Source organism: Apus apus, chromosome 4 (assembly GCF_020740795.1).
Source record: "Apus apus isolate bApuApu2 chromosome 4, bApuApu2.pri.cur, whole genome shotgun sequence".
Taxonomy (NCBI): Eukaryota; Metazoa; Chordata; class Aves; order Apodiformes; family Apodidae; genus Apus; species Apus apus.
Genome location: NC_067285.1, coordinates 68,289,832 through 68,304,272, shown reverse-complemented (window position 1 = coordinate 68,304,272; position 14,441 = coordinate 68,289,832). Strand labels below are relative to the sequence as shown.

At 40.1% G+C, this 14,441-nt stretch overlaps 1 protein-coding gene across 7 annotated transcripts in view; it reads left to right on the top strand.

Annotated features, from left to right (window-relative positions):
- The window catches only part of CCSER1 (coiled-coil serine rich protein 1), a 655,276-nt gene that overhangs the window by 62,289 nt on the left and 578,546 nt on the right, over nt 1–14,441 (top strand). For all 7 annotated transcript variants that reach the window (XM_051619517.1, XM_051619519.1, XM_051619515.1 and 4 more), the window contains exons 2-3: nt 9,657–11,015; nt 13,590–13,777. In XM_051619517.1, coding sequence (XP_051475477.1) covers nt 9,701–11,015; nt 13,590–13,777 — 1,503 coding nt within the window. In that variant the 5' untranslated portion in view covers nt 9,657–9,700. The remainder of the gene's footprint in view (nt 1–9,656; nt 11,016–13,589; nt 13,778–14,441) is intronic.

Genomic DNA, 14,441 nt, shown 5'->3' with positions numbered 1-14,441 from the left:
CCTTCACATCTAGTTTAAAGCTCTCTCAATGAGCCCTGCTAAGTCCTGCCCCAAAAGCCTCTTCCCCCTCTGGGACAGGTGCATCCCACCTGCCACCATCAGGCCAGGTGTCTCGAAGAGCAGCCCATGGTCAAAAAAACCAAAGCCCTGCCTTTGGCACCAGTCTCATAGCCATTCATTGGTAAGTAAACTCTTCCTGTTTACCTCTCCACCCATTCTTACAGGAGGTATGGAGGCAAACACTACTTGTGCTCCAGACCCCCTAACTAGCCATCCCAGGGCCCTGAAGTCTCTCTTCATTGCCCTTACATTTCTTGTAATAATTTCGTCACTACCAACCTGAAAAATCAGCAGTGGGTAGTAATCAGATGGATTTACCTTACTAGAGAGTTTCCTTTTAACATCTCTAATGCGAGCCCCAGGGAGGCAGAAGACTTCCCTGTTGGGTGGGTCTGCTCGACAGATGGACCCTTCTGTTCCCCTCAGAAGGGAGTCACCCACCACAATTACCCTCCTTTCCTTCTTAGTTGAAGAAGTCCTAAGGCGTGGAGCTGAGCAACAAGTCCTAGGCGGTTCACTAGACAAATCTGTCACTCCAACTTCATTTTCCTGTCCCTGAAGTTCCAAGGCCTCATACCTATTCTTCAGGGGCAATTCGGAGGGTGGAGGGAGTTGGGAGGGTTTTTTCTTGCCTCTCCGAGGACAGACCTCCCTCCATTCCTCCATGTCCCTAACGTTCTCTCCTTCTGTCTGAGAACAGGAGGGGAGGGGATCCGTCACTTCTTCTAGCACCTCTTCCTTCTGCCCTTGCCTCAGGGTTTGGCTCCACCAATCTATTTTGCTCTCACATTCTCTGATGATTCTAAGTCTTTCAGCCTCCTCTGTCAGTCTAACCACCTGCCTGAGGAGATCATTGATTTGCTCACACCGCACACACGCGGTGCCACTGGCTCCCTCTGGTACCAGTGCCAGGCTCAGGCACTCGCTGCAGCCAGAGACCTGCACAGCTGCGTGCCTGCTCAGAACCTCCGTCTGAGTTCCCACATCATTTTTCAATACGGTTTTAGGGCGTGTTGTCACCATGCTAGAGAAAGCTACCCATGTAGTCTTCTTCCTGCCTCCACTCACGCCGCTCTCCGCGTGCCCTCGCGCTCCCCGCCCTCACGCCACTTCCTGCTCCTGCCGCTGCCGCTCTGCGCTGCCACGTGCTCTGAGGGAGCTGCCGAGATGGCCGCTTTTAAACCTTGCCATCGTTCTCAGCCACGCCCCCCGCCACGTCAGCCTTCCTGTTCCTCTCAGGATTCCCGCTCAGACTCGGGTCTCCTCGCTCTGCTCCGGTTTCGCCGTCTCCGGGAAGCCCGGCCCCTTCTCTAATCCTCAGTAATTAAAGGAGCAGCTCTCACCGCTGCTGGTGGCGCTGCCGCTCTCCGCTCTGCGCTGCCGCGTATTTATACTTGTAACTGTTTCTATTTAACCTATAAATAGTTTGAATAGCGGACGTTGTAGGAAATGCATTGTACACATAGCCAAAAAAATTATAAACGTGAGAGATAGTTTCCTCCTCTTTTCAAAAACTGACAGCACAGCAAAACCTAGTCACATGAGTGTGATTGCTGCTTCACTGTGGTGTGATCTTTGCCTTTTTTCTGACCTTTTTGTGTCTGATTGCTGAACAGGTGAAAGTTAGTTGTTTGTTGTCTTCACAGTCAACTTTTTGCCAGTAGATGATCCCAGCTCTTACTGGAGTAACTGCCTGCTGGGTGCATGTAATGATTACCCGTAAGCTGGATTCACTTATGTCCTGATATTTTGTAAACTCTACCAAAGTGCTTTGAGATCAGCCTTTGGTGTGATGCAGAGTATATTTGAAGTAGATTATTTAAATGTAGACGGGAGACAACTGTGGCCTCTAGGTTTCTAGTGATCAGTTTCCCTGGTTCTCTTTTAGTAAAGCTGGAGTTCACCTTGTCCAAGTGGGATGAATTTACATACTTAGTGGTCACATGTGATCTGTCTCATGCTAACATTTGCCTTCTGGCTAGTTTTAAGTCAAAAGAGGATATGTAGATAATATATCTCCAGTTTTCTTCTATGAATGTTTTTTACACTTCTAATTTAGTTTCAGCACTGGGAATTGGAGTTACAGTCTGTCACCGTTCTATTCACTTTAGGAGTTGTACCAGTAGGACTAGCAGTGTAACCGTACACATACAGTGACCCCATAGAGAACAGTATAATCATCCCTAGGATCACTAGGCTCGTAATGATACGGTTCACTATGGCTACAGTTCTGTCAATAAACCACAAAAGAATCACAAGAGCAGCTACAAAGTGCAGAATGCCCTCAGCTACATACCACATGTACAATTGCAGGTTTGGAAAAAGATCCAGTAGATTCATTGCAGCAAGTGTCTGTTCAGTTTTCAATCCGTCAGGACACCCAGCAGAATTATTGCTCATTGCTATCTGAGGGATTCCTCCCCTCAGAGATGGAATTTTGGACACTCCCAATTGATGAAAATGTGTAATCTGAGCTTAAAAGCAAGCCCCACGTTGGGCGCCAATTAATTGTTGTCACCGTTTGACTCAGGTCCGACAACAATGCTCTCAATCCCCTCCCCCCCCCCCACCCAGTTAGGGAAGGAGAGAGAGAAAAAGAGAGAGACTTGGCTGGATTGAAAACTAAACTACACAGCTTTAATTAAAACACTAATGAATCACACAAGAAAATATATACAATTATATACAGATGTATTCAGATATGGGCAAAAGCCTCTCGCCTCCCCCCACCCCCAGCAACTCCCACAGCACTCCCCTGAACTGGGAAGAGTCCCGAGGAATCCCGGAGCCGCTGCTGGAGAAAGCAGAGAGTTATGAGGGTCAGGAGGGCTCGAGCCTAAGGGTCGGCGGTGATGGATGAGCAGAGTCCTCCCCGGACGCCGGCCATGGATGGAAGAGAGCGCGAGAAGAAGGAGGAAGCTGTCTTCTAAGATCTCTGTCCTTCCTCTGAGCTTACGTAGATATATGGAATGGAATATCTTTGGCCAATTTTGCTGTCTGTCTAACTCAGCCTCCCACGGGGGGGGGTCAGAGATCTCCCCATAGTGTCTGAGCCAGTGGAGTGAAGGTGTAACCTTGAAACCTCAGTAGTTAGAAAAACATTCCACTGTCTTATCAGCCTAGCAGAACACACAGTTGCTAGTTACAAGAAAGCTTACTGAAGGAAAAAAAAAATCAGTGAAAAGAAAAATTGGCTTAATCCTGGCTCAAACCAGGACACAGTCTTATAAAATAACTGTCTTCAGCTCGTACAAGGCCAGTCAAAATGGGAAATGGGGTTTTAATGTGTGTGTGTGTGTTCTAATTTATTTCTTGCAATCTTATCTGTCTGTTTCCTCTTTTGTTTCCTGAAAGCATGGGAGCATTTGAAAATAAAGATAGGCCTGGGCTGCAGAACACAGGAAACTGAAAAAAAACTAGGGCAAGATGCCCTAGGATACCTTAGTACTTGGATTCTGTGTTCTTTTTTCCCAGATATATAAAGCTATTTTCCCCAATCAGTTTTCAATACAGAGAGAATAAGTACGTGGAATTATATGTGTGCACGTTTAGACACACATCCCTGTTTAAAGGTCTAGCTCCCTATGTAGAGTATTATTCTTTTAAAAACAAACAAGCAAACAAAAATCTTGAGAAAAACAAAACTAAATGAGTGCAGACATGGTAATAGCGTAAGAAGTTTTACACCGAGAATACGGCTGTGGCTGCTGTTCCACAAAATACATTTTTGAGCTCTGTACAATGATGCAAGGTTACATACACAAGTAAGAACAGGGAAGCGTGTTATTCACAGAAGCACATGGAGCTATTATATATTAGAAGGAATTTCACTCATTTCATTTGCAAAACCTTATTTCTTCAGTATCAAGTGTCCCACCTTTCTTTGCTAGTGCCTTCTATTTTACAGGCATTTGGCTTTGCTAGTACATTCACTAAGGCCCTATTAATCCAATTACACTATCCTTGATAACAACTAAAGCTCTACATATTTATATGCAGGTGTTACTTTGTTTAATTTTAAATGTAAATCAATATTTTAATGGTTTTTTAGTCTCTGACATTCTCCTGGGGTACTGGATTGCTCACATGGTGACTTCTGGGACCTATGCAGATAAAACCAGGTCACAAATGTTCTAGAGAGACAAATAATATTGAAATAAAGTTTAAATAATATTGAAGGCGGTAATGTTAGAATGCTGAGAATTATATATAGTGCTGGGATCCTAATGACGAAGTTTAATGATTCGAGTGGGAGCCACAAGGTACTATGTTTGTTAAGTGTTGGGCTGAAGGACCACTCCTTACAAGTGCATCAGCTGCATTACAACTTCCATTGACTCACCAGCAATTAAAAATATTTGTTTTAGTGTGTTTCCGTGAGTATTTTTAGTATCCTGGGATTAACTTAATTTCTGTATGTCTGGAGCCAGCTAGTCTGTAGAATCTGTGTCTGTTATGTGATCCTTGCCTCCTGCCATATGGTAGTGCTCAGGTGAGGGGTGGGGTATGTTCAAGTTCAAGATTCACGTTAGTCCTGTGTGTTTTGATTTAATATATGATTCCTGATGCAAAGCAATAAAGAAAATGTATCATCTTCCTTGAAATTTAAGCTCAGCCTAAAAATCATGCTGCTGTGGAGGAGAGAGGTAGGGAGCAGACAAGTTATCGACATTCTGCTCTTTGATTTAAGGTTGGGGCCTTTCAGATATGTGTCATGTTATCCCCACAACTGAAACTTGGATAGCTAATTCAGTTTTGTTCATTGTGTGGGAGACGTTGTTTGGTAGTTCTAGGAGATACATCTTTGTGAAAGCTTTGTTTAAAAAGTTTTGAGAGGTAGTAGCAGGTTGGTTATTTATAAAAGGGAGTGTTTGTACTGGCCTATGCATTACAGTTCTATCTTGAATAAGCATATATTAGCTTTTGGTAATGAAATTTTGGCATTTAATTATGATAAGGGTAATATTCGTAAATAATTTCAAGTTCTAAATTTTGCCTCAAAGGCAATGAGGAATGTAAAAGGCACCAACAGTTGCTTTTTCATACTTGTAGTCAACGAAAAAGTAGATACGTAGCTCCATCTACTGGAGTTCAAAATCAGCGATGAGAGTTGTTTACTGAATACACTGCACTCTGGCACACTTGTGTGAGTAATTCCCTGGCAGAAGCAGAAATAAGAACTACTAGGTTTTATTCTTCAGCTGGTAGATTGACAGAGTACATTTCTCTGGAGACATTGGTGAAATGTTTTGACAATTTTACTTGGTTTAACACTTGTGGGATTTTTTCTATTACATTCACTGTTTGAAAGTTGAGCAATTTGTTTCTTTTGACAAGATACAATAATAGATAAAATGCAGAGCTTGTTGTATAATTCTTACCCTGTATTATATATATTTCGTACTCTGAATGTGTTTTATACAAGCACTGTAGGCAAGATAAAGACCATGTATACTTGGATGGTTCTTCCAAAGATCTCTGTGGAAAGAGTAAGTCCCAAGTATAAAAAAGTTCACTTCTTTGTTTTCTCTAGCAATTTCAATATATGGCTTTTAAGATATTTGAGATTAATTTGCCTTTTGCAACATCTTGGTGCAGACCAAGGTGAAAGGAAACTATCTCCATTTGATGGACTTTAAATTGCTAATAAAGGAGAAAACATTTTGTTTGCACTTTGCCTGTTTTTCACTTGCATTGGTTTTGGCACAAGAGCTAAGGAACTGTGAGCTATAGCCAAACTCTTGAGGAAAAGCAAAACCTGACATAATCTACCATCACTCTTGTTGCAATTAAGTGTTTTCAAAATAGTGCACGTGTTTTCCTTCAATATATCAAAGTTTGTTTTTTGTAATGCTGGGTGCAACAATGTGTATAAAAAATCCCTTCCATAAAAAGCAAAATGTGAATTTCTTTCTATTGTAGCACTAAGTAAACACTTCAGTTTCAGGAATAACTTGATTTTATAATTGAAGTGTATTACAAGCTAATGGTTTGTACAGAACACTGTGTCAAGTATTTTTGACTGTTCACATTATGTGACAGGGATGCAAAATACATTTTGTCCCAAACAAGAAGCCTGATTAATTAAAAGCATTATTAGGCTGATACTTTTCCTTGGTCCTTCTTGTTTACTTGTCTTCTTGCTATTATTGTAAAAAACTCATGATTTCTTTTAAGATACATGGAGCTTGATATGAGGTCCTAGATTTACCGTATAGGATCGGAATTGTTGCCCAGTGTAAATTTGAAGGACTCGTCTGGAATGGTGTAATACCACTGCAAAGGTGTCTTTCTCTGCTGTTTTCTTTTTCCTCTTTTGCAGCTTTTAAGAATGATGCCAGCTGGGATAAGGATTTAGATACAGAAAATTAGTGATTGTGTAGAGAAATGTAGTTGGAATGAATTGCACTCTGTAAAGGTTACTGCTACAAAGTGGTAAGCACAAGTAATTACATTAAATGTGGAGACTGAAAGGAAACACCTCCAATTTTGTTCATAATCAGGCATGTGGCAGTTCATAACTCCTCTGCAGTAAGTGAATGAAATAATGAAATATCTGAGGGTATCAATATCTTCAAATATGTAGAATTGTCACTTTAACTCAGTGCTAAACTTTGGCACTTGTACACTACAAAATTTGTGTGCATGTATATATGTGTGTGTGTTTATAATCACAGAATCATTTTGGTTGGAAAAGAACTTTAAGATCATCAAGTCAAACCGATAATCTAATACATTGCCAAGTCCACCACTAAGCCATGTCCCTAAGCACCACATCTATGTATCTTTTAAATACCCATCTCTCTCTCTCTCTCTCTACACACACATATATAAGTACCCCGCTGTAGAGGTTTGTGTATATATTTATAATAAATTCTATATGCAAATAATAATAAAAATATTAATGAAATATTAACATTCAAAGCATTTAAACTGTATATGTACATAAGTATTAATGTATGTATATGTATGTATGGATGTGTGTGTTTTGAGAAATGTCCTCTGATAGCTATAGACCTAGAAAGAACAGTATACTGTAGTTAGTTCATGTTTTATAGGTGAGGATTTCTGCTGCTTAGACAGTAAGAGAAATGTTGACAGTTTCTTTGTGCTCTTCCTTCAAGAGGCAAGGAAGGAAGAACGAATGAATAAATATCAATTTGTTGTCTGCAGTTAGAGGCAATGCATTCTATTAAAAGTTGTTGCCTGCGGCTCTGTATATTCATGGGTCAGTTATTAGAAGTAATCTGTTGTTATTTAGATACATTTCCAGCAAAAGCTAGAATATGTGCTTTTTGCTGACATTTCTGCTTCCTTCTGCTCTCAACTCAGAGAATTTAATAATTATAGACCAGGATGGTTTGTTCTGCAGTGAACTGGCAATTAAGGTTTAGATAGGAGAGACGAAGGATGGTAACCAATATTTTGTCTGAGTGTAAATTGATTATAGCAATTTTAAGTATTTTATAAACATTTTGCTCATCTACTGCAGTTGCAAAACAGCATTTTGAAGTCTTTTTTAAGCAATTTTTGATGTCTTCCTAAAAATATAAGGAAGAACCCTCACAGTCTCTAAATGAAGTTGCATTGTGTGTATGTGCATATCCATACATATCAGCATGCCTGCAAGTACATGTTCACAAAAGCAAAAAAAAACCCAACACAGCAGGGGTGGAAGTGGTTAAAGAACCAACAGAAGTTCATACAGGGAAGGTGGAGAGGGTTGCGTGCAACTTGCCAAAGCCCATTTTCAGTAGGCTAAATTGTGGGCAGCTGGGCAAGCTGGTATAACGTAAGTCCCTGTGTGAATTTGGAGGGCCTCATCTTCTCTGTGCTGTTGCCTCTCCTTTTGTTCTAACAGTGGTGGAAATGCAGACCACCTTATGCATCAGTGAAATGGAACAACTAGCTGTGCATCAGTTTGTTTGGTGGATGTGAAGTTACTCTGATACCTGTGTTATCAAAGCCTGTACCATTGGACTGAATTCAAATTTAGGTTTCAATTTCAGGACCTGGGGATTGTCTAGGTCAGGTTTTAGCTTGTCATCAGAGATCACCAATGACTTCTAGGAATTAGTGACTGTTCCTAAGCTGTTTCTGTCATCTTAAACCACAAAATTGCTTATTGATTCCTGATGCTTGTGAATATCGTGTCTGCTTGGCAGTGCATGTTCAGAGTGGGGCTGTACTACCTTTTCAGAAAAAAAAATGTTAACAATGCAGAAAGAGCAGTCCAGTGTCTGGTCAGAAATAGTCTCTGAACTTACTATCCTTTCTTTCCCAGCAATATAACATATATGTAGTTTTATTACTCCTTAAATCTTTTGTTCCCAGTTTTATTTTTATATATGCGTGTGTGTTGATATACACTGTATAAATATAGATGTTGTTCACAGATATCTGTGCAGCCACATAATGCATTTTAAATTGCTCATTGAAAGAATGAATTTGGTTTTGCACTTGACGTACAACCATTGCAACCATTGTTTAGATAAATGAACTGATTTTTATTCCTATGTGCTGAACACTTGCAGCTCATGAAGTTGCACTTGGGCGTTACGCCTATTGTCTTTCTTGTTCTAGACATCACATGATGTTGTTGCTTTCTCCATGGTCCTGTCTCTCACAGGGGAAGTTTATTATAATGAGAACAGAAAGGAGATGGAACTGGTATATAATTCATAAAGAATAATTTTCTTCTAGTATGTCTGCTGTGCTGATCAAAATAAGTTTTTATTGCTTAAATACCTATAAAAAATGCCAAGTGTCTGTGTATGAAACACTTTTCACTAATTTTGAAAAACTGCAAAACCAGCTTACTATAAGCAAGTAGGCTGCAGGGATTTCAGATAAGTGTTCGAAGGAAACACTAAAGTTCAAGCTGAAAAACATGATCCCGTATTTTGACAATAAATTCCTAGAACTTACAGGTTCTCAGGAAGAATTTTTAGTAGTGCATAATTTAGCTTCACTGCAATGCCAGCATTTTCTCTCCTGGTAGGTGGTAACTACAGCCTTTAGCAGGAGCACATAAAGGAATTAAAATCGAACTGAAAGTTCTGTGAAGATTGGAAAACTTATATCCTCTTGTTTTTTGCAAAAAATATGAATATTTAGGGACATAACAAAATGTTTTGTTCTCCTCAGATGATGAAAAATCAAGTCTCTTAAAAGAGAGCTTACAGTTTATAAGAAGACTTGTTCTAAGAACTTGGATATATAAGGATACTTGGTTGATATATTTGTATCTCTTTTGGCATGTAGATTTTATACTGTTACCCAGTGTGATCTGCATTGTATAATATATCAAATATAATACTGTATCTCTCATCTGTAGAATGTCTGGGGCTATGTCTTTGCTCAGCTGCTGGGTTTTCAGCGCTGCCTAGTGAACATCACTTTGAAATTCTAAAAACGTTCAGTAATGCATGTACAACGACTTGCAGCTGTATGTAAAATTCATCATAAAATCACAAAATGGTTGTTGGCATCTCATGTGCCAGCCTAAAGGCTGACTTAAAACCTGTTCAAGGGGACTTTGAGGCTAAATAATTTATTTTTATTTCCTCTAATTTTTTGTTCTCTTTTTATCCTAGATTAGTTTATTGGCTGCAAAGACCCACGGACACTTTGTGCCCTGATGGGGGACTCAGGATCCAGACGATCAACTCTAGTATCTCGGTTGCCAATATTCAGGAGAAGTATTAGCCGGAGACACGACTCCCTTCCTTCTTCACCTTCTTCTGCTAATGCCATTGGTGTCCACGCCTCCTCCCCATCCAGCACTAACTCCAGCTCAGGGAGCACAGGCAAGCGCCGGAGTATTTTCCGCACTCCTTCCATTAGCTTCCATAACAAGAAGGGAAGTGAGCAGAAGCCTGACTCGGCTACTCAAAACGTTGCTATCTCAAATGGTGCCCAGTCCTCTCTCGACGCATTCCAAAAACTGAGCTTAGAGGAACACATTAAAAGCAGAGGAAGGCATTCAGTTGGCTTTGGCAGCTCACGTAGCAAGAAGATAACAAGGTCTTTGACAGATGATTTTGAAAAGGGAAAGGAGCCCTCAGCTAATAAGAATGTCTTTATAAATTGTATAAGTTCTGGTAATAATGAGGGTGATGATTCAGGCTTTGTAGAGGAGCAGAGCCGATACTCTGTCAAACAATCCACACGAAAGCTTCTCACTAAATCTTTCTCATCGCACTACAAATTTTCCAAACCAGTTCCACAGAGTCAGTCAGTTTCCTCTGTGCAGCAATCCACGTGTGTGCTGGCGGTTAAACCTTATGTGGAAAGTGAACCTGTGATTGCCAAGTCCTCCCCTCCATGTTCGGCCGAGGCGACAGAGTGCATGGGAAGCTCCTTGCAGTCCCCGCTGCTCTCGGCTGACCTCACAGCTGCCCAGACTCCCTCTGACTTTGTTGCCCTGACAGAGGATTCTGTTTCGGAGGTTGATGCTCTGCCCAGCAGTGGGACTGCAGCACCGCTTGCAGAGGATTTTGGCCACAATGTCTCTACCTCTCAGATCTTCTTTAACCCTGCTGCTGCTCCTGTGAGGGAAATGGATATTGTGGAAAGTACTGGCCATTCTGTTGGTGTATCTCCTGTGAGTCGTGCAAGCTCCTGTAGTGGTGAATCTAATACCTTATTCAAAACCTCAGCTGCTAATCAAGCAAAAGTATTGTTGCAGTCCAATGAACTACATATTAACAATGCCAGGCACATAGGAGAAATTAACTCTGCAAATGCACATTTAGAAACTTCTGTATTACAGCATAGAGGAGAACCAGTGTTACTCTCTCCAAAGGCACAGGGGTTGAGTAGGGACAGAGATGAAAGCACACCATCCAAGCACATGAGAGACACAATTCCTCTAACGGAGTCTAAGATTGTTCCATGTTCTGAACCTCGCTCCTTGAAAACACAACAGGGTTATGAAACAAACTGTTCTAAAGGTATGTCTCATGGTCTTTTCATTGTTGGGTTCAGTAGGGTTTCTTTGGCCGCAGTTCTTCTGTAAGAATTGTTTAATCATAAAGTGATTTGTAGAGTTGTGAGTGCAAGCTAGGAAGTTAAAATATTATGAATTGTGCCCTCCCAGAATGGTAAAAATTCAACAAAAAATCTGTTTTTCTGAGTTCACGTTTTACAGTTTGCTAGTACCCATCTGTGCTGTCCATAGCTATGCTTTCCTGTAGTAGAAAATGATTTAAGAAGGAAAGTATTGATTCTCGCCTCTTGTTCAATGCTGAAGCCAGGATTTTTGAGGCATGCCTATATTCCCCTTGAGCCAAAGAGTTGCTTTGTTTGTGATGGAAACATCACCAAAGAAATAAATCTTCTTTTACCTGGTTACAAAAAAAAAGTTTATCTTATATCGATCTGGATTTCAAAATTTCTAGACTCTTGATTGCTGTATTCAGCTGATGTTATAGAGTAGTTTGGAGTGAATGTTGCTGTGTCAGAGTTTGAAAGATCCTATTTCTACTTCGGTTTGAAATAACATTGTGCAAGTTCTCACTATGTAATTATGAAATGGATAGAGTTAAATACCGGCTAAATTTCACACTGGATCTTTAGTTTATGAAAAGGGATTTGGAAATATTAACAAGATTAAGTAGAAAGGCTGTGCCTAGAAATCTCAGTCTATAGAGATGCAGATGAATAAAGGCACAAGGCCCTTGAGTGACAGACATCTGTCAAAAGGCATTTGTCTCTGGTAGTTTCTTTTTTTCAAACCAACCTAAAGAACGGTGCTTTCTTGCATAATTCTAAGGCTGTATCTGGTGGGCCAAAATTTGTGGATGTCAACCAGACTACATTCATAGTGTTTGTATTAGAAGATGAATGAGTGTAAACTCATATAAATTCATACCCATCTTTTTTGCTTGGACATTTTTCTAAGCACGTGGATCGAAAGCAATCTTGTGTTTTGAATTATTTGTCACTGCAAGGCTTGGTTGGATATCTTGTACATAAATGGCAAAAAAAAGTCAAATTAATCCATTAAAATAGCTTTCATCATAAGGGATCTCTTTCCCTCAGAACTTTAATCTATTGAGAGAAAAAATATTTCCATTTATGTATATTACTCGTCCTGAGCACTCAGTTGATCTTCCTTGCAATAGTGGCTCATTTGTGAATGGGCTTATCATTTTGAAGCTGGCTTACTGCCGTGTACTGCAGAACAGCAAGTAGGCAGCTCAGAGTGATGTTTAGAAATACACAGTGCATTTGAAACTCATACATCGGCAGTTGTGTATTTAATCTATATTTCTGGAAGGCAGCTAACTGGACCTGAAACTGTGATAAAGGATTTTTGTAAATAGGATCGATGTTTACAGAAAGACTGGGGCAAATACTGCACTATATTGAAGTAAATGAGTAATTGTTAGGGTTTTATACTTCTGTTCAAAATGCAGTATTTTTTTTTAACTTGTGTGATGAAGAATCAGTTTAAAATTAGAAAATGGCCAAGTATACAAAGGGACCATTGAAAAAAGATGTAAAATCCTGTGATATGAAATGAAATAAATATAGAAAAAGCTTATATGACATTCATTAAGATGGGTTATAAGTAGTTTTAGCTGTTAAAAACAGACTGGTTTAAAACTTTGGTTTTGCTAAGACAGTATTTAAAACCTCACGCAACATATTTCTTTGCGTTTTCTTTGGGAACTGGTATTTTCTCTTCTGTAGCTGGTATTATAGCTGATATTATAGATAGCATTGTGAATGTAACATTAATGTATGAGCAGATTTGACGGGCCACGTGTTTCTTAGTATATTTTTAGATGTTTTTATGTGATAAGGATTTCATGTGATACAGACCCTGATGGAAAATGGCTGTTTTCCTGCAAAAGTTAAGAAGATATTATTTTCTGCATTAGATTTATTACACTATTATGTTTTTCTCTTTCCTCATATCTAAATTTGCCCTAACACTTCAAAATGTTTTTTTTTTCCCCTCTTTTTGGATGTGTTACTGTTTAATTGGGATTGGGGACTGGGATTCAGCCTGCTGGCTGCAACCTGGGTTGGAGGATGTGGATGCAGGGCTGAGCTAGGCGGCCGAAACAGGAACATGAACCAGTGTACATCCCTGTCTTATGCAGTGGTACCAGTGCTGGCCCTGTAAAACCTGCGTTTGCCTCGGGACTTAGGGTAAGGCAGGTTAGATTTTGGCACCAGTGATATTTTCTCTGGTGGATTTTACTGGACAGTGGTTTGGAAGTGTCCTAGAATGAGGGGAGAAAGTAAAGGATGGAGGAAACATCTTTCTGGAGTCCGTGAGGAGCCATGGGACTGGGCTGTAGCATGTGGAGTGTGCTAGTCATTGATAGCTGAACCCTGAACTGGTGGTCCAGGTGACACTTTTATCTAGGTCAGAAGGATCTGCTTTTTACAGATCATCACTTACGTGACTTACTTTTAATGTAAGCATTTCAAGCAAAGCAGTGCTCTCATTTAGAAAGCATTTGTAGAGGGTAATTCTCTGTAATGATTTCTGGCTGCTTTTCTGTTTGTAGTTGATCTTGCCAATAGCTTCAGTCCATACAGAGAAAGCAGATTTGTTGAGAAGCGACTGAGATCATCTTCAGAAGGTACTGCTGGAGGCAGTCGGCTGATCATAAAACCAAAGGATGGAAATACAGAAGAGCTTAACAGCCTACAGAAGCAGAGAGCAAACTCATCCTCTTCAAAAATGAACAGCATGGTGAGTTTTATTCCCTTATGCGGATGCTTTTGTTTTTCTGATTGGTGTAACTATAATGAGAAACAGCAACTTGATAATGGTTGTTAATAAAGGTGAGAGGGAAGGTGGGGAATACAGTCTAAGTCTTCCAAAATGTGATTCAGACTTAGCTACAGATAATAAAAGTATTTTTTTATAGGTGTGACATTATGAAAAGGTTTGCATACTTTCTCTGAAGAGATTCTTCTTGTCATCTTTTGCTGATTTGCCTGGGAGAGGGAACTGCAGCAAAATTCAGTAGGACTATTTCTGAGGTTAAATACAGTGGGCTATTCTGTGGCAACATGTCTGGTATGAGAGTGAGATGAGATTTGGACCAGAAGTTAGATAGAAAGTTGTCTGTAAGGAGGCTGACTTGAAAGGTCTGAGTGGTCCCTTTCAAAACTGGTGACAAGTTTGAGTACTTTCACTCTGAGCAAAAGGTAAGGAGGAGAGGAAAGGATCTTTTCTGAGAGCCCTTGAGGGTCCTGAGGACTGGAGAAGCTAAGGCAGATCAGATACCTGCAGGACAGTACTTTTGAGACCACTTCTAGTGAAGTAATCGCAGAAAAGACTGACAAGTTTGTGCTTTCCTATAGCCAGTGAGAATGAACATACTAAGATGAATGTAATTTACACGTTCTCC